The 26,568-nt window shown below is 46.5% G+C and overlaps 1 protein-coding gene across 1 annotated transcript in view; it reads right to left on the bottom strand.

The window, feature by feature from the left end:
* Window positions 1–26,568, bottom strand: part of LOC147894808 (dynein regulatory complex subunit 7-like) — a 589,338-nt gene that overhangs the window by 37,644 nt on the left and 525,126 nt on the right. The window contains 2 exon segments of the mRNA XM_087385174.1: window positions 13,467–13,645; window positions 13,757–13,900. Coding sequence (XP_087241300.1) covers window positions 13,467–13,645; window positions 13,757–13,900 — 323 coding nt within the window.

Raw genomic sequence — 26,568 nt, 5'->3', positions numbered from 1 at the left:
TGGAAATGAGGAGAATCACTTTCCAGGATGTGAATCCACCTGCATATGTTGATAGACAGCAAGCTGTCCATGCACCAAATGTGCAAGAAATGGTACCACCAAGTACTCCCACAGGTATACAATCAAGGGTAGATGATGGATCATCTATTGGTGGAAATGATGAGCCAAATGTGGCTGATATGCAGGTGGGACAGCAAGCTGAAATGCCCTTGAGAAGATCATCTAGAGTGTCTAGACCACCTGATAAGTTTGTTCGAGGGGTAGACTATGTGATGCTTACTGATTGCGGGGAGCCTTCTTGCTACAGAGAGGCTATGATGCGTGAGGATCAACGCAAGTGGGAGTATGCTATGCAATCAGAGATGAGTTCACTTATGAAGAATAAGACTTGGGACTTGGTTTCTTTGCCACATGGAAAGAAAGCATTGCCATGTAAATGGGTCTACAAAATGAAGGTCACAGGTGATGATGTGCCTAGGTACAAGGCCCGTTTGGTCGCTAAAGGGTTCAAGCAAGAGAAGGGTGTGGACTTTGATGAGATATTCTCTCCAGTTGTGAAGATGACCACACTTAGATGCATGCTTGGACTAGTGGCAGTAGAGGATATGGAGCTTATGTAGATGGATGTCAAGACAGCTTTCTTGCATGGGGATTTGCATGAGGAAATTTACATGGTGCAGCCGGAAGGCTTTGAAGAAAAGGGCAAAGAGCATTTAGTTTGCAAGCTGAAGAAGAGTCTCTATGGTCTTAAGCAAGCGCCTAGAGAATGGTATCAGAAGTTTGATGCTTTCATTCGGTCCCAGGGTTTTAGAAGGAGTGAAATTGATCACTGCCTCTACACTAAAAGGGCTAAGGATAATAGCCTAATAATCTTGGCACTATATGTGGATGATATGCTATTGGCTAGCAAGAATACTTATGAGCTAGATGCATTAAAGGCCAAGTTGCATGAGGCCTTTGATATGAAGGATTTGGGACTTGCAGGTCATATTCTTGGTATGCGCATCACGCGTGATCGGAGTAGGAAACTCCTTTGGCTTTCACAAAAAGAGTATGTTACAAAAGTATTGCAGCGTTTCAATATGGAGGGGGGGAAGACAGTGAGTACTCCATTGCCTCCATATGTGAAACTGAGTCATACAGATAGTCCCAAATCAGATGAGGAAAGGGCCATGATGGCCAAGGTTCCTTATGCATCAGCGGTTGGGAGTCTTATGTATGCTATGATAGCTACTAGACCAGACATTGCATTTGCAGTGGGAGTTGTTAGCCGGTATATGGCTAATCCAGGAAAGAGGCATTGGGAGGCAGTTAAGTGCATCATGAGGTACATGAAGGGTACCAAGGAGATGTGCATCTGCTTTGGTAGAGGAGACATGTGTGTACTTGGGTACACAGATTCAGACTATGCAGGGCATGTGGATAGTAGGAGATCCACTTCTAGTTATGTGTTCACCTTTGCAGGTGGTGCAGTGTCGTGGATGTCTCGCGCACAGAAGTGTGTTGCTTTGTCTACCACAAAGGCTGAGTATGTTGCAGCCACAGAGGGTTGCAAGGAGGCTATATGGCTTGATCGGCTAGTGGGAGATTTGGGGATTCATACAGGTGTACCGACATTGCATAGTGATTCCATGAGTGCTATTCAGCTAGCACGGAATCCGGTCTTTCATGCAAAGACCAAACACATTGAGGTTAGGTACCATTTCATCAGGGAGGTACTTGAGGACAAGCGCATAGAGCTTGTCAAGGTTCATACAGATGATAACCCTGCAGATATGTTGACGAAGAGTCTACCTAGTCAGCGGTTTGAGTGTTGTCGTGTATTGATGGGCATTGGATAGTATGCTCACTGGTTGTTCTCTAAGGAGGTTGTTCTCCCTTAAAGGCACATTGTCCTTTAAGTGGGAGGTTGTGGGGGTTAAAGGTCACTGTGCCTTTACCCCGGTTATGTACAATACTCAAACACATATATAAATGAATGAAAAAGAAGATTAGGGTGGTTACCAAACTTGTGTGGCTCTCTGTCTCTCTCCCTCCTTCTTCCATTCTTGCTTCCGTTGAGAGCACTCTCAAAGAGGAGAAGAGGTGATGTCTTGACCGTGAAGAGCTCCTGAGGAGCTTTCATCCATCGTAGTTTCCTCCTTCACCTGCTCTCCGCTTTGTACTTCCTCTTCTCTAGAGTCTCGAGTCTAGTCGGCAGGAAGTCTTCTCTCCACTCTCCTCAAGTACCTCCTAGTTCTCTCACTAGCTCCTTCAAGGGTATCAGAACTACTAGACATAAGAACTCTCCCCTCTAGGACCCTCAAATGCCACTTCACTCTTGCTACTCAACATTAGCAGTGTCCCACTGTGATCGCCATAAACTATCTGAGGGGGAGGTCCGCTCACTTCCAGAGGTGTTACCAGAGGCCTAAGGCCACTGATGTGAGAAGCGTGAAGTGAGTGATGCGTAGACCTATGACACAGGTCTACCTTAGTTGCACTACACTGTGTGATGCGCGAACCTATGACACAACACTAGTCGAAGGTGCTACGGAGTGCTGAGAACTAGAACATGAAGAACAAACCTAGAAAGGAGATAAGAAGGAACAAAACTAATAACAGATAATGGAGAAAGCGGTAGACAAGAGCACAATGCAAGCTAGATAACGGAGAAAGCGGTAGAAGACAAGAGCACAACGCGAGCAAGTGTATATCATAGAATGAAGGGATCCTCATACACTAGTCTCTTCGAATAGAGATCAAAGATCACTCATCCACCACAATGCAACATTAGCAATACACCATAGTAATGCAACAGGCGAGCTCGTAGCTCTAGCCTCTCTCCTTCTCACTCTCAATCCCCATACAATGCTGAATGACTCCCCATCCCCCTCATCTCCCCTCTTCACCCTCGCCTTCTGGATGGGAAATCCCCTCCCTCACTCCCATTGGCTGTCCCCTCATCCTTAGCCATCTAGCCGCTGAGTCTCTTCATGTATCCTGCAATGGCCAGCTTGCGCCGAGTTGGTGCGTTGTAACTACTCCATGTGCACCGCCTGCAGCCACCCTGTATCTCCACCCTGTATCTGACAAGGCACCGCCAGATGAACATCTATGCCACCGATGAGTTAGGTTTGCAGAGGTTGGGAGAGCGTGACTACGTGCTACGTTAACTTTGTTTGTTGTCCCCACAAATCAAGGACTAGACCATGGCGTTCTTGAACCGCATGCCAGGGGGTCGACACAAGAGACCTGTTCAATAATGCGGGCCCGCACTAGAGACCGGACCGGTTCAGGACGGAGATCCATGCTCGGCTTATGCTGCCCTAACATGTAAACAAAGTCCTAGGCTCACTGTGGATATTAATGGCTTGGAGCTGAAGGATGTATTCTTGGATGGGGGTGCAGCCGTGAACATCATGCCCAAAGGTACACTACAACAACTGGGTTTGAAGTTGACCAGTGACGTCTCTTTCCAAGTCCGCATGGCTGATCAACGCAAAGTGAAGCCTATGGGGGCAGTCAAGGGTTTTAACATGAAGATTGGCGGTGTGACATTCTTGTCCAACTTCGTTGTTTTGGACATGACCAAGGATGCACAAACCTACCCTTTACTTCTTGGTCGACCATGGTTGCGGTCAGCGAAGGCCATTCAAGATTGGTCCACAGATGAAGTTTGGTTGCTCTTAGGATCCACATCCTTGGAAATAGATATGGTCACGGGACAAGCACGACACTGACCCATCAAACTAGGTAAAGCGGATTTTGAAGAGCAAGCTGGAATGGAAGAGGAGCATTGAGCTCTTGGGGACTGGCCCATTGCAGATGACGAAAATGGAGGAGAGGAAGCACAAATGGTGGAGGGTTTTGAAAGCTTGACCTACTTGTTGGATCGTGCTGACCAAGATGAGGGTGAAGCTGTCATCTTAGATTGGATGGGCACCTTGGGCTCCTTATCTATTAACATGGTGGAACTTAGTTCTCCACCAAATCATGGTGACCAGCCTCCAAGTGAGAGGGACCAACAAACAAGCAGCAAGCCCTACTACATCTTTGACCCCTGGACGAGGTGAGCTCGTCTATCACACAATACCCTTTGGTCTTTGCAAAATTCCTCACATGTATCAACGGATGGTTTGTGCAACTACAAGGGAGGTTGATGCTGAGATCACTAGCGTTGCCAGAGCTGATGAGCAATGTTAGAGTAAGCAAATTGAGGTTAGTTAGGTTGGTGAAGTCATTGGAGACGTGTCCAATTGCATGGCTGCATGCATGGAGTTTAGATAGGGTGGCGGCCACCTTATGGCGATCTATTACCTTGATCTCACCTTCAATTGCTCCTAATATTTCTCCATGGTTAATGGGACGTGATGCTCGTAGCTCCTCTCTTGATAATGGCTTGTGTCGAGGTGATAGGAGGTAGAGTGTTTCTTCTTGTGTGATGGCGGAGATGTATTCACAAGCTTGATCCTCCAACAAGCCCAATAGGGATGAGGAGGATCCATGATGATTGTATTGACAACATGTCCCACATGCAATAATACATTTAGTTAGTCATATGAGCTCTCTATCTTCTGTGAATGTTTTTCCTAGTTTGAATTAGTGTCTTTTTTTTTTTTCAAGAAATAGACTTCTATTAAGTAAGAGAAAAAACCCGTGAGAGCAAGCTCTAAGCGGAATACATCATGAAATCAAGAGAGTAAATAAACCCCCTCAAAGTGAGGTGGAAAACAACGAAGGCTGAGGCTGAAAGTGCCACCTCAACCCTGTAGGAGTCTCAGAGAAGAAAGGAAAATCCTTCCATTCCCTGAAGAAAGAAGCCCTCCTAGCTGAGGCTGCGCGGGAGTCTCCCTGCATACTCGTTCATACGGCAATCAAAATATGTACGGTGTTTGTACAGATACTAGCCAATGTGTGCGAGGGATGAACCTGAGTTCCCTCCAATGCCTCTACGCATCTGGCTCTCCAGATATGCCAAGATGCTATGCTCGCTAGAATCTCCCAAGAGGTATCCATAGAGGCATGTACAGCTGCAAAAGGAAGGTGTGGTATCACATCCAACGAACAGGACTCAACCTGATGACGTCGAATCGAAATGGCCCGAGAGGAGTCAAATCTCTCATAGAATACCTGAGGCCCTGTAAGAGAAAGCCAAGCCATTGAGCCCCATGTCATAAAGAATGAGGAGTGATCAAAGTGACTGAAAATCCTGGCTACCCCCAGTGAGGAACTCTGGAAGGTCTCCAACCTCTACTACTGAGCTGGAATCTCCTAGCATTACTGACTGTGTAACAAAAGAAGGGGATGCTCTTCTCTCGATGCCCTGCATCAATCCACTCCCACTCTCCAAGGTCCCACTGCAAATACCTAATGGGAACTCCCCCGTAGAGCCAAAGCCTCCAAGATCTGGTGGAGAGAAGCCGGGGGTCTAGGTTGAGGAACCACTCTGAATCTGATCCCTGCACCAAAAGCCCTGCAATTTGATAGGTTGAAAAGCAGACTCAAGCAAAATGTCCGCTGTGGACCTGAGTAATCTGCCACCTTCATGCACACTAAAAACTAAAGCATCCACATGTTCATCTCGAAAGGGCAAAACCTGAAGAGAAACACCGCCTCTCGTAAAAGTACCTACCCAAGTGGAGCAAGTGAGTGGCATATCATCTGTGTCTATCCAATTCGCTGGAAGGGCTGCCTCAATCTGCAAGATCCTCCCTGCACTGCCTCTGAGATGTCCTGTCAACTGAGATTTGGTCTCCTCTGGTTGCCTGCGGAAAGCTTTCCATGATCCCAAAGATGATGCGGGTCCCCTCTCCCACCTGGACCATTGCATGTACAATGAGGCACCAAGTGGTCTACCATGATCATCCAAGATACTGTCATTCCACATAATCGGTTGCCTATCAATCTCTTCACGAGAGGAAGGAGGAATTCGCCGAAGACTGTGCTCCTGAAACTTAAGAATAGTGTTCAGTACTTTGAGGAAAGCCAGTCTTTATGTGAATAAAAAGAAAACTATACTGTGTATGGTTAGGCTTGAATATTTAGGGTTCATAATTACTCCACAGGGGGTAGAAATGGATCCGAAGAAAGTGGCTGCGATACTCACTTGGCCAATCCCTCAGAGTTTGACCGCGTTGCGATCATTCTTGGGATTTGTCCAGTTTTATAGAAGGCATATCAAAGGATATTCCGGAATAGTATCGCCATTGACTGATCTGACCTCAGATAAAGTACCTTTTGTTTGGGGACAGAATCAACAGGAAAGTTTAACACCATAAAACAAGCTGTGGTCTCAGGACCGGTGTTAAAAATAGTTGATCCCCAGAAACCGTTGTTCCTAGAAACCGATGCAAGTGGCATTGCGGTAGGAGCAGTCCTCCTTCAAGAGGGAAGGCCAGTAGCCTTTGAAAGCAAGAAGCTTTCTCCCTCTCAAAGGAATTGGCCAACTCATGAATTGGAGTTGTATGCAGTTATCCATGCTTTGAAAACATGGAGACATTATTTGTATGGTTCAGCATTTTATGTGGATGTGGATCATGATACTCTGAAACATTTTTGTAAACAGCCTGACTTGAGGGGCCGCCAAGCTAGGTGGGCAGAGCTCATGCAGGAGTTTAATCTAACGATTCGGTACCGAAGAGGAAAAGACAATAAGGTTACTGATGCGTTGTCTCGCATTATGCACAACCTGAGTTTCACGGTATTAGAGAGTGCTCTAATGACCGAGATCAGAGAAACTCAAAAGGTGGACGAGTTTGTCCAGAGCTTATGGCCTAAAGCTCATGTGTTAAAACCTGGGGAAAGTGAAAAGGATGACCTGGCATCCAGGAAAGGCCAAACTTATGCAAGATATACCATAAGGGATGGTATGCTAGTTAGAAATGGCAAGGTTGTAGTACCTGGTCAGAATGATCTCAGGCAGAGAGTCATTCGACAGTGCCATGATAGCCCGTGTGCGGGACATCCAGGTGTCGAGAAGACCTATGATCTCGTGAAGCGAGATTTCTTTTGGCCAAAGATGAAAAAGCATATTCATGAATATGTGACACGGTGTTTCTCGTGTCAGGTAAGTAAGGCCGAGCGGATGAAGCCACCCGGACTTTTACAGCCCTTGGAAATACCACTAAGTAAGTGGGAGAGCATTTCCATGGATTTTATTATAGGACTACCTGTAACCCAAGGAGGATATAATTCTATCCTTGTAGTGGTTGATCGTCTAACCAAGATGGCTCACTTCATTCCGACTAGAGAGTCTGTTAGTGCCCCGCAAGTGGCGGATTTGTTCATTAGACATATATTTCGTCTGCATGGATTGCCTAGATCCATAGTGTCAGACCGAGATGTCAGATTTACCGGTCATTTTTGGACAGCCGTATTTGAGACACTAAGGACTGAGTTGGGAATGAGTAGTGGGGATCATCCTGAGACAGATGGTCAGACGGAGAGAGTCAACCAGACTTAGAGGATATGCTGAGGGCATATGTATCATTGAGGCAACATACGTGGGACAAGTGGTTGCCACTGTTAGAGTTTGCCTACAATGATAGGAAACATTCATCTACTGGATTCAGTCCGTTTGAACTGAACTATGGTTATAGACCAGCCAATCCGACTATAGTTGGAGTACCTAAGAAAGTGCCTAGTGCCGCGAACTTTGTAGTTCAGATGCGGGAGATGCTAGCACTTGCGAGAGCTAATATCCGCCAGGCTATGGATAGAGCCAAGGTGTATGTGGATGAAAATCGGTCTATAAGAGTATTTGAAGAAGGAGAAAAAGTTTTTCTCAGAATTCCTTCGCACTCGAAGTCGTTGACTTCAGGAGAGTGTGCTAAGTTATCACCTCGATACTGTGGGCCGTGGTTAATTCTAAAGAGAATAGGCAGTGTAGCCTATAAATTAGAATTGCCACAGGGGTGTAAGGTGCACCCGGTTTTTCATGTTTCGCGCTTAAAGAAATTTTTGCATACAGGTGACTCACTAATCGAAGGTGTGGTTTTGTTTCAGGAGATAGAGGATATTGCAAGGCGCAAACCAACAAGAATCCTGGACCGAGGAACAATGCAAATACGAAATCGGAAGATACCCACGGTGTTGGTTGCATGGCATGGTCAACCTCTATCGGAAGCTACCTGGGAATCCGTATACCAGTTACGGAGAGCATTCCCAGATTTCATCATCGAGGACGCTGATGCTTGAAGAGGGAAGGAATGTTATGCTCTAGCCGAGATAGCATGACCTCGGATAGATCGGTGGGCATTTTCTCTTAGATGACCAACTTTTGTAATAGTTAATGTGCGTAATTAAATGGTCAAGAGAAGTAACTGCCAAGGTCCTAGGTGAGGGCGTAATGGCATTGACTAGGTAGTTCTAATAGGGCTAGGGCCTAGGTGCATCTAAATGTGCAAATTGCCAAGGGGCAATTGTTTTTTAAAGGAACTCCAAGAGAGGGGTGAAAAAGGATGCATCTAAGTAGGGGCCTAAAATGAAGACATGTGGCCAGGAACTATCTAGGGAATTATGGGTCTCAGGGATAAGGATGAAGGAATTAACGATGGATATTACGAATGATCGCGCATCAAGTTCCTGAGAGTTGGCTGGGAGGAAAAACAAGAAAGCCATCGCCCGTGACAAATCCAAGAGATCAGTGGAGAGAATTATCACAGAGGCAGCGACGAGTAGTAGAAGAGAGTAACAGTGAAGGGCAGAGAGAGCAGTCTTGAACTCTACGTTGGTGAAGGGTGCATCAAGTTAGACAGTCATATCCCCTGTCACCAACCCAGGTAAGTGTCGTCAACAAATAACCACTCTAGCATCATCTGTGGCCTGAGTGTTAGGATGTGTTGTAAGAAGGGAGGCATAGAAATCGGTGGCAACCTGCAAGATGGCATCTGGATGTGTCTGAAGAACTCCACCTGAATCAACAAGCTGTGAGACGCTCTCCCTACTATGTCTAGGGCTAAGAGTAGAGAATAATTGCTTGTTGACCCTACCTCCCGTCTGAGTCCAAAATGACTCTCTGGCATGAAAGGCATCCTCTGCTCTCTGATCTAAAAGTGAGTGTTGCTGAGCTCTTGTTGGAGCAAGGCGCTCTTGAATCCAAGCATCTGTAGGCCTCTTCTGCTCCTCCCTCTGGAGGGCAGCTAACTACTGGCGGATACCTATCTCACGCCTGAGGATCTCACCCCTCCTAATACGAGCAACTAAAAGATAAAAGAGTCACTAATATCAGAGAGGGATGCGGCTAAGTCTGAAGGAGAAAGCTGCCCGTCCGATACCTAGGTCCTTAACACTGTCATTGAGCATTGTACGGGGATTCATTGAGCATTGTACGGGGATTGAGAGTGAGAAGGAGAGAGGCTAGAGCTACGAGCTCTCCTGTTGCATTGTTATGGTGTATTGCTACTGTGGATGAGAGATCTCTGATCTCCGTTTCGGAGAGACTGGTGTATGAGGATCCCTTTATTCTACGATACGCACTTGCTCGCATTATGCTCTTGTCTACCGCTTTCTCCATTATCTGTTATTAGCATTGTTCCTTCTTATCTCCTTTTTGGATTTGTTCTTCCTGTTGTAGCACTCAGCACTCCGTAGCACCTTCGACTAGTGTTGTGTCATAGGTTCACGCATCACACAGTGTATTGTGTCATACGTCTACGCATCGCCCACTTCACGCTTCTCACATCAGCCAAGGTATCAATGCCAACCTGGCAGCCTAATCCTGGATCCACTTCACGCTTCTCACATCAGCCAAGGTATCTCTCCTAGACCTCTGAGTTGGTCATGCATCCATGCATGATGAGCCTCTGAGCCATGCTAGATGAGATTTCTATGTTATGCTCACTAGCCTCTGAGCCATGCTTACTTGCCTCTGAGATTGTGTGGGAACCATGTCTAGTTCTAGATCAGCACGCACAGTTCTGATGATTGTCATTGTCATGTTCTGTTCTTGGTTCCATTCCAGTAGTCTCTCACCTTGCCTTCATGGGGGGGTGTTGGAATATGAAGCCAAAGCGAGTCAAAAATGAGTATACTAGGTGTCTAGGGGGTATTTTATAGTCTAGTGAGTCCTAGACATGCCACGTGTCATATTGGGAGTTATCCCATATATAATATGGCTTTCTAGAGTCTAGTGTCACAATATATAGTGTTGTACTTGTCTTGAGTCTTTTGATATAAGTCAACATCAAGCTATCTACATGTGAGTATTTTGGTTATCATTGCCCAGCACTTGTTCTTTCATTTTTCTTTCCATTTTATTTTCATTATGCTTTCCACATTTCCATTCCGTTCCTAGCTAGCTACTAGATCTCTTCATGATCCACATCTCCCTCCCCTAGGGGCCAAGCCACTCCTCCATCATGTCAAACATATGCTAGCATCATAAGGTCGAACAATGTGGGAGTCCACTGCTCCTCTCCAGACGCCGCGAAGAGAAACCCCCAAAAAAGGATGCGACCGCGAGCCAAGCACTCGTATAGAGCCTCCTTGGGGCTACAAAATCAGGACAGACACCTCTAGAGCCATTGGGTACCTGTCAGGGATCTCAAGATAGTTCCACAGTCCTAGTCGTCGGAACTCTCTAGGTAGACGTTGTCCTGGACGAGGCTTGGGATCTGGAAGCTGCGAAAACGGACCGCCTGAGATCTGCTGCATGGAGGAGGACGCATCCGGACTAGGCTGCACGTGGGAAGAGGGGCCCGAGGCCTGCTGCAAGGGAGAGGACTCTGGCACCCCCTTGCTTGAGGCATGGGTCTGGAGAGAGAAGAAGGACAGGTAACGGAGGGGGCTGCAGTCCTAGAGGCAGTAAGGGGAGGCGGGCAAGAAGAAGGGGGGGGGGGGGACGGGTGGTACGGGTGACTATAGGTTCATGGGGAGGGGATACTGAGGGGGGGGGGGGGGGGGGCAATGGAGGGTCCAACGAGACCTGGCTCTAGGCTCCTGTTGCAAAGGGACTTGGGCGCTTTGCTCTGCTAGCACCTGCGGCTCAGTTGGGAGGATTGAAGAAGGTCTCCTCCTCTTGCTCCATAGGGAAAACCTCTGCCAGCTTCTCCTGAGGTTGGGGGATCGCTGATCGGGCTCTCTCGCGCTCTTTGACCCTAGCCCGATACTTGTGATGCTTGAGGGCTGCCTTGCTGGGCTTTTTGTGTTCAACCTAGGTCCAAGTCCACTAAGAGGACTCGACCCACATGGTTATCTCTTACTGGCCCTCAGGTGTTCTTCGAGGGACATGATCTAGATCCAACTCTCATTGTACGGCAACACTCAGTGGAGTCTTGTTCCCTCCAAGATGTTCCCTTCACTCCTTTCAAACCTGCTCATGCCTCAGTGGATACATCATGGGAGATTCTGGCTAGCATTGCAGCTTGGCATATTTGGAGAGCCAGGTGTATAGAGGCAATGGAGGGTACCCAGGTTCACCCTTCCCACGCTATGGTTGGTATTTGGACTGACACAGTACACACTATGATGGCCATCTAGGTGAGCATGCAGGGATCCTCCTGAGCAGCCACTGCTAGGAGAGTTACTTTTTTCAGAGTTTGGAGAGGATCTCCTTTCTTCTCTGAGTCTCCCTCAGGGTTGAGGTGGCAATTTCAGCCTCTGCCTTGGTTTTTTACTAGCTCCTTTTGAGCTGTTTTTTCCTCATGCATAGCATGATGTATTCCCACATTGAGCTTGCTCTCGCAGTTTTCGTACTTAATGAAGTAATTTTCTTGAAAAAAAATTGTGCTCAGCAACATTGCTTTTCTGAGGAGTATGGGACATAGTATGATGCCTACAATTTTTCCTTTCATTTTAGAATTCATAAAATTCTATTAATTTATATTCTCTCCCTTTATCTGATCTGAGAGCCTTAACACGCTTCAATAATGGCAACAAACTCTTACAATAGTGAAGAGTCTCCAATTTCCCTTTCAAGAGATACACCCATGTCTTTCTTGAATAATCATCATTAAATAGTCTAAAGGTAGATCTTTACACCAATGGATGTTACATTCATCCACGTAAGTAAAAAATGTATCAATTCAAGAACAAAACTTTCTTGAAGATTTCTTTGGGAATATCTTATGCCTGTGTTTTCATCAGGGCTACAAAGGTGTGAATGTCCGTCAATAGGGCTTTGCCAATTTGTCATGTAGTTGCTTGTTGACATCTGCCCGTACATATGCATGCCAAAACTTTGCATGTCTACAATGCCTTGTAGGGCCACTGTACCTTTGATGCAAGTCATTGCCAATGGAGAAAATGCGATTGCAGATGGCTATTGCTTTCTCTTACACAGTCAAGGAACTACTTTCTTATAGATGGTATCATGCTGTTTGTTTCTCTCTCTTGCAGACCCTCTCTTTTTGTGCTTCTACTCAAGCTTGTACAACTCTTTCCTTTTTTATTCTTTTGCAAATGCCCCTTTCTGATGCTATAATCGATCACCACACCAATGTCGGTAAAATTTCCAACAAATTGCTGCCTCTCCTTGTTGATTTTTACCTAGGCAGTCACTTAGATTATCCATACGTGTTTTTGCAAGGTTTCTCCATACATGTTTTGTCAAGCCTCACTTCCTACAATGTGTCTCTTGCTTCTGGAAATTCTTTGTTTATTGATGATAATTTGCTTTGTCTACCTCAGCCGCTTGATGTTTTTGCTTCAGATTGTGATGATTCAGCTGTCCAAGCTTTTGTTTTGATAGGAGCTTGTGCAGTAGAGAGAATAAGCAGGACTTAACACTGGTTTTGTAACACTATAGGACATGAAATTGTCCTTTCATAGGTTTGGTTCAAAAAGCATTTCTCAACAAACCGATTATTTGATAATTTTCTTGTATGTGCTCAATCTACGTTATCCTAAAAGTATTGGCATGTGAAAAAACAATCACACATTTTGGTTAAATAGAGTCTGGCATAGGAATAAGAAATGTTTGGGAACAAATCTAATTGATATGCTCCTTGACCATGATTCATCTACATGAACAATAAAAATTAGGAAAATTACTGCTATTGGATTAAAGAATCATACATCATCAAGATCAAACTTCGATTCTAAATTTGGCATTAAATTGGGCATCATGGAGGTGTCAATTCTCTTTGGAAAAATCTAGAGAATTCTCTCAGTTGACAGGACACAAAAATATAGGTCACCAAACTAGTGTTGAACACAATTCCAACTATTTGTTTAACAATGTTTTGGATATATTGGGTTGCTATCATGGTCTCCCATGCATATACCTACAACTAGTTGAGTACTTCCCGTGGCATTATCTTCAATCGAATAACTTTCAATGAAGCATGAATTCAAGATAAAAGAATTTAGAATTAGTTTTTATGGAGCAAACCGATTCTGAGTTGATTTTTTGGTTAATCACTAATCAGCTCATTAATGAATTGTAACATAGTATTTATTTTGATTAAAAATATGTATAGGAAAAGATATGGATGTTTGCAGAGGCATAGAATTTAAGGATTAAAAAAGAAAACTCGTTTTCTTACTTTTTCAATGCCTCTTCTTCGTGTTGTTTAGCACGTAGCTCGAGGATCCGAATCCTGAAAAGAGAATCCTCACAAGCTTGATTGTAAGCTTCTTCATCCTCTACAGTCATTTGCTCTCGATCTCTCTCAAAATTTGCTCGCCTCTTAGCTAAGGCAGCTGTCTCCTCATCATAACGGACCTGGAAAAAGATGAAATGTATTTTTCTACTCTTTGGTAAAAAGGCCATAAGCACTTTTATAAGATAAAATTAGCAGACCTCTTATCTGCCTTGACTGTGCATGAAGCATACTTGAATTATAGTGGCTCGATTGACCAAACGGTCCTTCAAAGTCCTCAAACAGCCATCTCGAACCTCCAGCATTTGCTGCCTAGATAGCTTTTGCCTTGGCCTCACACCAGGTGGTAGAAAAGATGATAAATAGTCGGTTTGAATCTACACAAGGAAAGTAGAAGTATTGTTATGTGGAATGTTTGTGAAACTTGGTACATTTGATTCTAATTTAAAGTGAAGCACCAGACAGTAATATGGAAATTAATTAGACAAAAAACCACGTGGAAGGTATGATTGTTTCAGATGCAAACTTGTTTACACCACCAAACTCTGAACATAAACAATGAGATACTCCCATAGTACGAAAGTAGAATGGAGGTAGAATTGTTGGAAAGTGGGAGTGAAGGAGGACATCATGGAAGAGAGTGTGGGGACCAAATGGCAAAATGTTCCATTGAGTTGAGAGGAAGTCCTCTCTTTTATAGAATGGGAGAGAGGGTGGCCTAAATCAATGGCACCTCTCCTACATCAAAGGAGGTAACTCCTAAATCATAGGAACTCCACAATCATAGGCACCACCCCATGTGGGGGCCTTTGCATTACATCATCACCTGTGTCATGGTCTATGGCACTAAGTGTGCCTCTTCTACACACACACACACAACCGTATAACTGCTAGTGGATGCACACATGCACCTAGCAAGCCCTTGATCACACATATCCCAACAAGAATGAAAGTTTGAAATACATAATCCTTTAAAGACCTGCCGTCTAGTAGGGCTCAACATAATTATGATGTTATAGGATTTGTTTATCGTTTGCATGGATAGAGGAGGTAGCACACGGTACATGTTTTAAAGGAATATTAAACACCATTCAATTAATTAATTAATTATATTTCTAATTAATAAAGTTATAAAATTTTTCTTGAATTTATTTTAATCAAGGTAAATTACTTTTCTTAGCTTTTCAGTCTTTTTATAGCTTTATAGTTATTTTATAACTTTTCCAATTACTTAGAAAGTTTTCTACATACTCTTGTTATGGCTTGAAATCTACAAAATTTAATGTTCCCGTTAGGCTCATGTATACATAACATAGTCTTCAGTTCAAGCAAGTAGTCAAGCACACGTGGTGGTGACTCAGAGATTATTGTAGAATCAGACTCTTTTTTTCCCAAAAAGAGACTTCTATTAAGTATGAAAGAAACTCCCTGTATAAACAATGCTCAAAAACTTATTACAGATTTTAGCCTATCAACGTCCGGAGCTTCCGCCATCGCAACATCAGGAGCTCCTAGGGCTCGCTGCTGATACAAGGGTGAATGCGGGCGTTGGGCCTCCATCACGGGAGAATCACCTGGCTGAGCAGTGGCCCCTGCTGTCATTGGATGGGTGGGTCTCCACGTATGGGCTCCTGCTGCTGCTGCTCCTCCTTAGGTGCCTCTCGAAAACTCTGTCTCTCTCTCTGCGTCTAGCCCTCTACATGCGACACTTTCGGGCCTATTTGCTTGGTTTCTTTTTCTTTTTAACATGGGTCTAGTCCCCTTCTGGAGGGGTCACCCAAGGGGTCCGAGACTCCTGCTGCTCCCATCTGAGGGGTGCTAGTGAGCTCTAGCTTGCTGACTCTGCTCTTGTCTGGCGGGTATTGGGCTTTGGCTTGGGGCTTTCACTTGCTGACTCTGCCTACTCCGCGAGGGTGGGGAGGGAGGAGCTCGGCCTTGGCCACCGCGGGGGCAGAGGTGACCCATCTGTTTGCAACGAAGACACTAGCCTGGTAACCTAGAAATCTCCATTCGTTGGCGAAGTGTGCCCCCTTCAAGGGTCTCTAGGAGGATCAACTCTGGAAGGGACTGTGGGCTCTCAACCACCAGTCTGATCTTGGGGACCCCATCATCTACTACCACTGATGCGGTCGAATTTGACAAAGACTCCAGCACAGTTCTAAATGCGCGACCAATGGAGGGGAGGATGTCTCTATATTCCTTTGGGAGCCTTGGGAAGCAGAGCGTAACCGGAAAAAGGGGAACATGGTGTGTCATGTCCATGTCCTCCACTCTAAAGCCATGGTACCAAGGGAATAGGTACACCATATGCGGGCCAAGGAGGATGGGGCTCTGCTCCACAAGTGTCGAGCCAGTATTGAAGAAGCTCAGCTGGATGAGGAAGACGCCTCTTCCATAGATAGTGACCTCCTAAATGTGGTCACCCTCTATTGCCAAGCTCACCTGTATCCACTCTCGCACCTGTCACCTTGTGGGTGTGAGGCCCAAAATTCTACCCACAATCGCCTTGTCCTAGAGGGACTGAATTGCTTGCTGTACCTCTTGCTTGTCGACTGGAGAAAGTAGGACCTTAATGGCTGTGGGATTTGAGGTTGTTGCCATATAGCCCCTCTAGCCAAACCAGAGGTCACCACCAAGATCTTCCTCCTCCTAGCAAACACAAATGCTCTTGCTGCAAATGGAGAAGAGGAAGGAAGGAGATCTTTGCAGGTACACTTGTCTTTATTCTTGAGCTGGCAATCATGTCTCTCAATGAGAATTTCGGTACCATGACTGAAGCAGATAAGTTGGATGGACCCAACTATGCTTTGTGGTCATTTACACTCAAGAATATCTTGGTTCGAAAGGACTTATGGGACATTGCGAATGGTGATGAGGCTAGACTTGCTGGATCTAGCACGAGTGCATCATCCACTTTTGGCACTACCACTTAGGCTTCTACTACCACTCCCATAGAAGATAAGAAGAGGTTTGATTGCAGGGATGCCTAAGCGTTGTCTTTGATTGCATTGTCTGTTGCGAAGACACACATTAAGCCCACTATCAAGTCTTGCAAGACTTCAAAGTGTTAGGAAATGGAGTCAATATGAGTTAGTTTGGTATGTTCTAGTGTGAGTTCTAGTCTAGTGTGTCCTATGGTGGATGCCACGTGTCACATTGGGATTTATCCCATATGCATTGGTGTTCATATGTGTGTGTGTCCTCCATATAAGAGATGTACTTGTCTCGTGTCAAATCAGTCAAGTATCAAGCCTACAAGCTCTTTGGTCTACATGTGACTACTTTCATTTTGTTCATTGCTCTTGCTATTTCATTTCCATTTCATTATGTCTCTTTTTTAGTATTATTATCTCTCTCCCTAGCCTACCCTCTCTCTCTCCCTCTCCAGTATGCACCTTCATGTGGTATCACAGCCTCCTTTCCTACCTTTCCTTTCTCCATGCTCAATCTAGAGGATGAGGGAAGCCCGCAAATGGAAGCCATCCTTTCCTCCATGATTGAGCTACCTTCCACTCCTTTCTCCCCATCTTGTTCTCTTCTCCTACCTTAGCCTCATCTTTGGAAGCTATGAAGATTGGTTTGTTACCCACGTGGAATGGAGTAACTCTGTCACCATTCTTGTGGGCATTTGTGGGCATTTGTGGGCATCTTTGTAAAGGAAAAAGACACCCCGTTTTTTGCTCAAAATAGCCCGTTTTTTGGTAAAAAACAGTTCATTTTTGCCACTGTGGGGCATTTTTGTGAACGAAATAGTTGCTTACTGTTGTGGAGATGTTTCTACTACTGGTCGCCCTAAAAACGACCTCATTTGAAGCCCGTTTTTGAAGAAACGACCTACTTGAAGAGAGCTGTTGTGCTACATCAACCATTGGTGTCATTATGCGTGCCATTGCTGCTCATTGCCTCTTCTCCTCCACATGAGCTGAGCTATCCTCATTTTTTCCACAAATTGCTGCTCAAATCTCCCGCATGATGACATCTCTATCCTTCGCCTCTTTTGCCTTTAGTTCCAGTCCTCAGTTTCATCTCTTTTTTCGCTCCTAAAGTGCTGAAGACTGAAGTTGCCATCTCCCAAGGTACACAATGAGTTCTCTCTCTTCAAACTCATTGCTCGTAGAGAAGTTCAAGGGGGAAGGATTTCGTACTTGGAAAACTAAGGTTCAGTTGCTCCTCAGGAAAGAAAATGTATGGATGCTATTGAGGATGACGCTCCCACAACCGATCCTCAACAACTCAAGACATGGAAGCAACACAACTCAAAAGCTATTGTTATCATCGGACTTTGCCTTGATGATACTTTGATTCATTTCAAATCAATGGCCAAGGCGATATGGGCGCGTTTCGAGAATCTTTTTGGTAACAAAATTACAAACTCAAAGGTTTTCTTGAAGTTGCAACTTTATAATTTGAAAATTGAGGATAGTGATACCTTGAGTGCACATTTAGCAAAAATGCAATCTCTTGTGCAACAACTTTCCAGCTTGAAGTGTCCCCCAGACGACGAGGAAAAAATGGATGTCCACATGAAGAGTATGGAAGGAGTCACTTGCTTTGAGCATACTCTTGAAATACTTAGTCTTGCCATGACTACCTTTGATGATATGGTGACTCTTCTTCTCGAAAAAGATCGCCAAAATAAAGTTTCTTCGATCTCTTCTTTAGATACTACAGGGGCTCTTGCCTCCACTAGCAGATGGAAACCTAGGCCTACACTAGCACATAGAAAGTCAAAGCCATTCAAGCCTAAGATCACAAAAAAGTACTTCCAAGGCCAAGAAGGTGCTCCCGTCTGCAGCTGCCCGCCACCGCCCGTCGCCATCACCCAGCCCCCTTGGCAGCACTTCGCTCCCTTGGCCGCGCCCAGCTGCCTTGGCCACGCACGCCCCTTGGCAGCGCCCTGCTCAGGTCGCCCTGCTGCCTTGGCCGCGCAGGCCCCCTTGGCAACGTCCTGCTCAGGTCGCCCCCCTGCTTTAGCCTGTCTGCCCGCGCGTCGTGCCCCCCCTTCAGCCTATTGTTTGGTCGCGCGTCGTGCCCCCCCTTCAGCCTGCTGTCTGGCCGCGCCAGGCTGCCTTTCAGGCCCCCTCCCTTGCTCATTGCCTGCCCCTCCCTTGCTTCAGGTTGGGCTGTTTCAGGGCCCTCTCCGGGACTGTTCGACTCGTGTTCCGGGGAGCTGAGATCCTGGGCTATTTCCAGGCATTGGCGGAGCTGTCTACTTCAGCTTTGAGCGACCTGTTTGCATCCCACGCAAGCTGAAGATCGGAGCATTCATTATACAGGTTTTTTGGGGATTTACTTGTGGTTGGTTGCGAGTTCTTGGTGGGTATTTTCAGCAGAGGTAGCTCCTCCCTTCAGGACTGCGTAAGCTGAGACAATGGAGGACACTAATGCCACTCCCGTCGCCGAACCTAAGGAGATTGAAGTCACGGTTTCTTTTCCTCCCAACATTGTGCAAATGATTGAGGTAGCAGAGGAGGGTTTTCGTTCGACACACATCATTGGCTTGCTACCTGGTAGAGGCCAACAATTACGTGTGATTGGGTGTACACCAGCATGGCCTCATTGGGTGTCTCAGTTATGGTTTTCCGATTGCTTGGTAGAGGGTACTTTTCTTTTGGCCTTCAGTCTGCAGAGCAGGCTCAAAGAGTACTTATGAGCTCACTGATTCAATTTCAGAGCAGAGTCATCCATTTGTGGCCTTGGCGGAAGCACTTCGGTTCTACTTCCTTGGGACCGCGACAGGTCTCCTTTTGGATGCTTTTCCCTGGACTTCCTGATGAGGTCAGCTCTTGTCGCGGAGCTGTGGAGCATATCGCTAGTGTGGCAGGTATAGTCATCCCTTCAGGTGCTAGACTTTCCTATGCTCAGTCACTTATCGGTACAGGTGTTACGAGGGTTAGACTCACTTCAGAGTTCCCCCCTCCTCAACCTTTGCCTACTTTGATTTCATACTCAACTGGAGATGGGGTCCAGATGCAGCAGAGGGTTTTGTACGAGGGTCTTCTTGATCAGTGTCTTTTCTGTCGGAAGAGAGGTCACTTTATTAGGGATTGCCCCAGTCGTCGGCCTCGATCAGAGACTCCGGATACATCTCATCCTACGAGTGACCCAAAACCTACAGCTCAGCCTCCAGGGGTCTTTGAGCCTGCTTCGACTCATTCAGCAGAGCGAGAGGAGACTCCTCTGGGGGAGCCTCCAGTGAACTCAGAGGACTTGGAGGTGCCTCCAGTGGAACATCTTTCATGGAGAGCTCGGAGGAGACAGAGACAGAGGGACAGACAACAGTACGAGCAGCCCCAGCTACAAGCTCACAGATGGCAGAGAGTTGAGACACATGTGCAGGAGACCCCGGAAAGGGAAGATACAGAGGACCATCCGTAGGCAGGTCTTGACACTGTGCAGGAGATGGTAGCTCAGGGAGTTGAGACACACGTGCAGGAGATCCTGGAAAGGGGAGATGCAGAGGACCATCCGTAGGCAGGTCTTCACACTGTGCAGGAGACAGTAGCTCAGGTTTTGATGACTCTTGACACTTCTACCTCGGAGGTTCAGATATTGGTTTCTGAGACAGTTATCCAGCAGGAGACTGCTCAGGCTGCAGTTACGGTGATGGATGCCTCTTCCCAGCAGTCCATTGAGAGAGAGGTATTTCACGACACAGGTCAGAGTCAGCAGAGCCCGTCCCAGGATCTCATGCGCCTGTATGAGGTTCCCTCGAGATCTCTTTCTCTTCCTCGTCGCACAGTACCTTCTTTTGTTGCTATGCAGAGCGTCCTCTTAGACACCCCTCCCAGTACAGCCTCGTCCTCGCAGCTTTTCACTCCTGGTTTATCCAGATCTTTTGCGAGTGCGGTCACAGATTTCGCTCAGTACCTAGACAAGCGTGAGGGTTGGGAGATCCTAGCAGATGAGATCGAGCGAGATTTTCAGTCACCCATGCTTACAAGCACCTCGTCGCAGATTCTTCCTCTCCCTCTCACCTATTCTAGGTGCAGAGTTAGGACAGCTCAGCCCTTTTCAGTTCTTCTGACTCCTAGACCTGACCCCAGGATGGTTGACAGAGATCTGCCCGTTGAGTTTTGGTCCTTTTTGGCTCGAGGGGTTTCCACAGACTCCCTCACTAGATTGGAACTTCTCCTTGTATTTTGTCGACGGTCAGAGGAGGTAGAGGAGTACTTGGGATCTGTAACTCTATCCAGAGAGGGGCACATTCTTCGTTTCTCCGCAGGCAGCTTTTGTTCTTGGGGGAGCGAAAGCTGGTCAGCTGAGCTACTTGACAGCGAGATTGCTAGACAGCTTTTGAGCATGACTCAGTTTTCATCGGTTCACCGTATTGTCGGCGCGCAGATTCATTCTTGCCCTAGGACTCTTCGACCTGGCTTTGGTGGCAGGGCCTTTCTGTTTCTGTTCTTTGAGGTTTAGGGAGACTCTGATTTGCCCAGGAGTGCTGGTTGGTTTGACTTTCAGCTCCTTAGTTCGTGCCAGAGTATTATTCCCTTGGATGGAGCCATTTTACATGAGTTGGGGCAGATTTGGAGCTTGATCACCGACTTTGGAATGCGCCGTCAGAGAGAGTCATTTGTGCCGCTGCCACTAGCATCCCCTCACTTCCATCTGATGTCTAGGCTGTCCATCATTTCTTGGAATGTGAGAGGACTGAACGGCGGCAGATTTATCTCAGATGCAGATGGTCATAGATCGGAAGTTCCTAGATTGCAGTTGCTCAGGGACTCCCTTCAATTTATTTCCTCAGGGTCCCCTCCAGACATTGTGCTTATCCAGGAGCATAAGCTCTCCCAGGACAGGATTGACAGATGTAGATCCTTACTCAAAGGACAGAGCCGGACATTTTGGAGCCCGGCGGATGGTACGAGGGGAGGAGTTTGCATTTCAGTTTCAGCGAGGTGGGCCCCAGAGATCACCCAAGAGGGTACTCTAGTGGAGAGCAAGGCATGCTATGTAATTCTTCAGATCGAGAGCACAGCAATTGGTGTTCTCAATGTGTATGCTCCCACGGATCCAGCCCGCAAATGTGCTTTTTGGAGACAGCTCAAAGAGTCCCTTCCTCAGGCAGACACCTGGATTGTTGGAGGAGATTTCAAGATGGTTGAATTCTCTGAAGATAAGTCAGGCCAGACAGAGGGTGGCCTTTCTGATAGGGAGAGAGTGGAGTGGGATAGTTTTGTTTTGCATGCTGGACTTCATGATGCAGCTCGATTGGACGACTTTTGTCACTTGGCTGACAGAGTCTTCAGTTCTCTTGGTCCGGGGTTTTCCATGGCTCTCTCTCTTTGGTCAGACTTGATAGGTTTTATATTGGCCAATGGGGCCAGCAGGCCAGAGAAGGACAGATTGGGATCCGCCCGAGTTATGTTTTATCTGGTCCTATTACAGATTCTCCCTACCTCTCGATTGGAGATCACAGGCTTTGTGAGAGTCCAGACTTTGTTTTTCAGGACACAGAGTTCGTGGAACGGTTGAGAGAGGCTTGGCTGTTAGAGGACACTCCTGTGGATCAGGGCTGGTTGATGTGGGTAGAGGGGGCTTTGGCTAGAGTCAGCATGGCCTGCCAGTTGAGGGCAAAAGAGGAGAAGGAAAAGCTCAGAATTAGAGATCGGAACGCAAGAGCGGAGGTATCCAGACTTTAGAGATTGATTCAGAGCTTTCCTCATTCTCTTTTCATCAGAGGGCAGCTTTCAGAGGCTCAGGAGAGACTAGAGGAGATTCAGGGCAGAAGGGCCCTACAGTTCAGGTTTTACTCCCAGTAGACCTTCTAGATCCAGAAAGGGGATAGATGCTTTAGAGAGTTCTTCAGGGAAGTGGGTCAGAGATACTCTTCGGACAATTTTCGTAGACTTGTGGATGAGGCCGGGTCTCTTCAAACGGATCCTCATTGTCTCGTTGAGATCTCTTCTGATTTCTATTCCACTCTTTACACCGCCGATCTAGTCACCGAGGAGATGATCAGAGCCAGAGAGGAGATTTGGAGTCATGTCCCCCAGATGGTCTCAGATAGGATGAGTCATGTTTTGGATAGCCCACTATCACTCCTGGAGATCACGGATGCATTACATGAACTGCCCAGAGACAGATGCCCGGGGGAGGACGGTTTGTCGCCACTTCTTTTTAGAGCTCTCTGGGATACGATTGGGCCTCATCTACTTTCTGCCTTTTCAGAGGCTCTCGATGTAGGATCTTTGGGCGAGACATTATGCACAGGTATGATTTGTCTCATCCTGAAAGGGGGAGCCAAGATAGTCCTACGTAATTGGAGACCCATTACACTTCTAGGGACAACCTACAAGATCCTAGCGAAGACCTTGGCCCTTCGTTTAAAGCCTGTGCTGCCAGATATCATCATAGCTACTCAGACAGGATTTGTCCAAGATCGGAGTATCTTGGATAATATCTTCACTTTTTGGGAGGCCACTCACTGGGCGAAGGAGAGTCAGCAGGAGATTGCAGTTCTCCTTCTCAATTTTGAGAAGGCTTATGACAGAGTGGACTAGGGTTTCTTGGAAGGCACTATGAGGAGGCTAGGCTTCAGTGATAGATGGATTTTATGGGTCTCCTCACTTTACTTTCACTCTTCTAGCAGGATGGTGGTCTGTGGAGGCAGAGGACCGGCTTTCCAGCTGTCTAGATCGGTATGACAGGGATGCCCGCTTGCACCTTACCTTTTCCTTTTCGTAGCGAAGGCTATGGGATACTTTATGCATGCTACCAATCATGGCACTTTGGCCCTTCATCTGCCTATTTGGCAGGAGCAGGAGCTTCTGAACACTGAGTTTGCTGATGATACGGCACTAACAGTTAGAGGAGATGCATATAGTCTTGCTACTGCTGTGGATTCAATTGACAAGTTTTGCCTAGCCTCAGGGGGACTTGTCAATTGGAACAAATCAAAAGGCATCTGGACTGGAGCTTAGCAGGATACCCCAGCATGGGGAGGAGACAGAGGCTTTGTATGGATACCCAGAGGCACCTCCACAAGATATCTAGGCTTCCAGGTTGGCATTGAGGTGTCCCCGACGCAACAGTTCCCAGTTCTTGAGAGTATCCAGAGAAAGCTAGCCTACTGGAGTACGGCTAGACTCTCTTTGGCCAGAAGAGCACTGGTACTCAACCAAGTTCTACTAGCGACTATGTGGTACGTTGTGTCATGTTGGTGTTTTCATGCTGACTCGATTCGTCAGGTGAGGAGATTGCTTCGGAACTTTCTGTGGAGCGGTGGTGATGGTTCTGAGGACACTAGGGCCAGAGTTTCATGGGATACTATCACTTTACCTTTCTCGTAGGGAGGACTTGGGGTTCTTGATCCGGAGATGCAGAGCAGAGCCCTTTTAGTCAAACTTCTTGTTAGAGGTTTGACTCCAGGAGTTCAGCCGTGGAAGCAGTTCCTACTGCATGGAATTCACCAGTGCACCCCCAGAGCAGCAGGTCAGTGGGCAGGTAGAGTTAGCTGGATCTTCCTGACGGCGGACCAGCATTCTCAGCCTTCCTCACCACTTGTGAAAAGGCTTATTCAGATATGGGATCATTTTCGACAGCACCTCATCGGAGCAGTTCCCTCCTCCAGAGAGGAAATTGCCCGACAGACACTTTACCATAACCCCCTAGTTCGGTACCAGGGATCTTCCATTGGTACAGAACTTAGGACTCCCTTGGCCAGATGTCATGCTCAGGGGGTTGTGACAGTCGGAGATTGGTTCAGGGGAGGTGTGGAGATGTCAGAGGAGGTGATCAGAGATAGACATGGGCCACTTGGAACAATTGCTGCCACCAGATTACTGATCATGAGAGCTATTCCTCAGGAGTGGAGGGATATACTTACAGATCCAGCCTATGTTGATCCCATTTCTACTTGGTCAGGTTGTTTTAGTGAGGCTGGGCTATGCATTGTAGTTCGTTTAGGACCGGCACCGTTTATTTATTTTGAGACGGACTCCTCTCAAAGATTGTATCCCACTCAGCCCCTGGATCGTCAGGAGCTTCTTTGGCAGAGAGTCAGGGTCATTGGTTGCGTGGGTAAGGAATGGGCCACAGATCCTTCCAGGTTGACCATTGCAGAGGATATTAGATGGAGACTTTGGACTTTTCAGGGTAGACCTCTTGCGGAGCTTAACTGGGACCAGGTGAGTGGGCATGGCCTGCTCCGGTGGCTGGCGTTTGTCCTCTTTCTTTTTTCCAGTACTCGACGAGGGCAGGTTACAGGCTTCAGCAGAGAGACTCTCATCACCTACCATCTACCTCCCAGCATTGGCACGCACAGGGACTTACTGCAGAGCTCTTGCTGAGCTACTGGACCCACTTTTGGGGCATCAGTAGAGCCAAGAAAGTCTCCTACTTTCTTTGGCTCACTATACATAGGGGCATACCTGTGGGTACTTGGCTCCAACAGATGGGTAGACCCTCCTTGTGTATGCATTGTCAGCTTGCAGAGGAATCTAGCAAGCATTGTTTATGGAGTTGCACCAGCTCTAGAGTGGTATGGACAGGTATCTTTAGGTTGTTCTCATATGTTACATCTGAGTCCTTTCTGATGACTTGGGGCGCTGCTCTTTGGGGGAGAGGATCTGGAGCCTTTACTCTCTTTGAGTTAGAGCCAGGAGACTACGGTTTCTTCATGCAGCATCGCCAGAGAAGGGGTCCCACAGAGGCCAGCATCATGGAGCCGCAGGATTTACTTTTGGTACCGGTACCAGCTCAGGACTCCATGCCTACTTCAGCTGCAGGGTCAGCCTAGGAGGTGATTTCCAGCATTACCCTATGGCGGATATGGTGTTCGCGATGTTCTTTTGTCCTTGGGGGACCATTTATGCACGGAGGCTGACACTCTCACTTCCATTTGGGCGGAGATTATCTTCACTCTCAGGAGTCAGTGGGAGCGGTGTATAGGCACCTCTTTGGCAGCTCGTGGGAGACTTATATCCTTCATGAGGACATGGGACTGCTCTTTATTTTTTCACTTGACCCCTTTTGGGATGTCGTGGCATTTTAGACCACCTCCATGGCTTTTTTGCCACATTGTTGAGGCTAGGAATAGAGTACTTTCTCTCCCACCTGTTGTATGATTTGTTTTGAATGGAATATATCACTCTTTTCTTTTAAAGCCATTCAAGCCTCTCAAGTGTACCTTTTGTAAAAAGCTTGGTCATACAGAGGACAAACTGCTACCTGAAGCTTGCCAAACAACAAACTAAGGACCATGCTAGTTGGGTTGCAGCCGCCACAAGTAACGATGAAGATGATGACCCTCTGACACAAGTTCATGCTTATACTGTTGAAATCCGACTAGAGGACGATGGAGATGATGATCTGTAGGAACAAAGTAGAGACAGTCTCTGAACACAAGTGAGCAAGAGTGCACACACAAGAAAGCTCCAATAGAAATGTTCAAATGAAATAATACAAGTACTTGGTATATATAGTACCCAAGTACTACTGGTCAACCCTAGGGTTGACTTTATGCCTACAACACCATATCTTTGTAATCTCTTACAATTCCCCCCTCAAAGATATGGCTGAAAGTACCCTGGAAACATCTCAGGTGTACCCTGCAGTACCTAAAGTACCATGGTTGCACAAATTCATCCAGATGGATATGCAACCTATGGGAGTACATGAAAACAATGTCATTGTGAATTACTTCACAACCCCCTTTGACATTGTGAGAATGTCTCTGATCCCCAAGCCATGTTGATGTCATAAAAAAAGATCTGTTGATAGGGCTTTGGTGAAGATGTCCGGCCACATTGTCCTCAGATGGACAATAGATGAGATCAATGAAGCCATCAGAAATACAATCCAGTACATAATGATAATGATTTTCAATGTGTTTCATGCGAGCATGAAAGACAGGATTATTGGCTATGGCAATCAACTCTGGCTGTCACAGAAGATAGAGTTTGCTTCGCCATCTTGTGCATGATGCAAGTCATGCAAAAGCTTCCTTAACCACATTAACTCCATAGTGGCTGAATTTGCAGCTTTGTATTCTGCTTCACTAGAGGAAAGAGAGACTCGCTCTTGCTTCTTATTGAGCCAT

Source organism: Dipteris shenzhenensis, chromosome 14 (genome assembly GCF_047967505.1).
Source record: "Dipteris shenzhenensis isolate YYH24624 ecotype China chromosome 14, Dip_SZ_1.0, whole genome shotgun sequence".
NCBI classification, from domain to species: domain Eukaryota; kingdom Viridiplantae; phylum Streptophyta; class Polypodiopsida; order Gleicheniales; family Dipteridaceae; genus Dipteris; species Dipteris shenzhenensis.
This window is presented reverse-complemented; position numbering and strand designations above follow the sequence as displayed.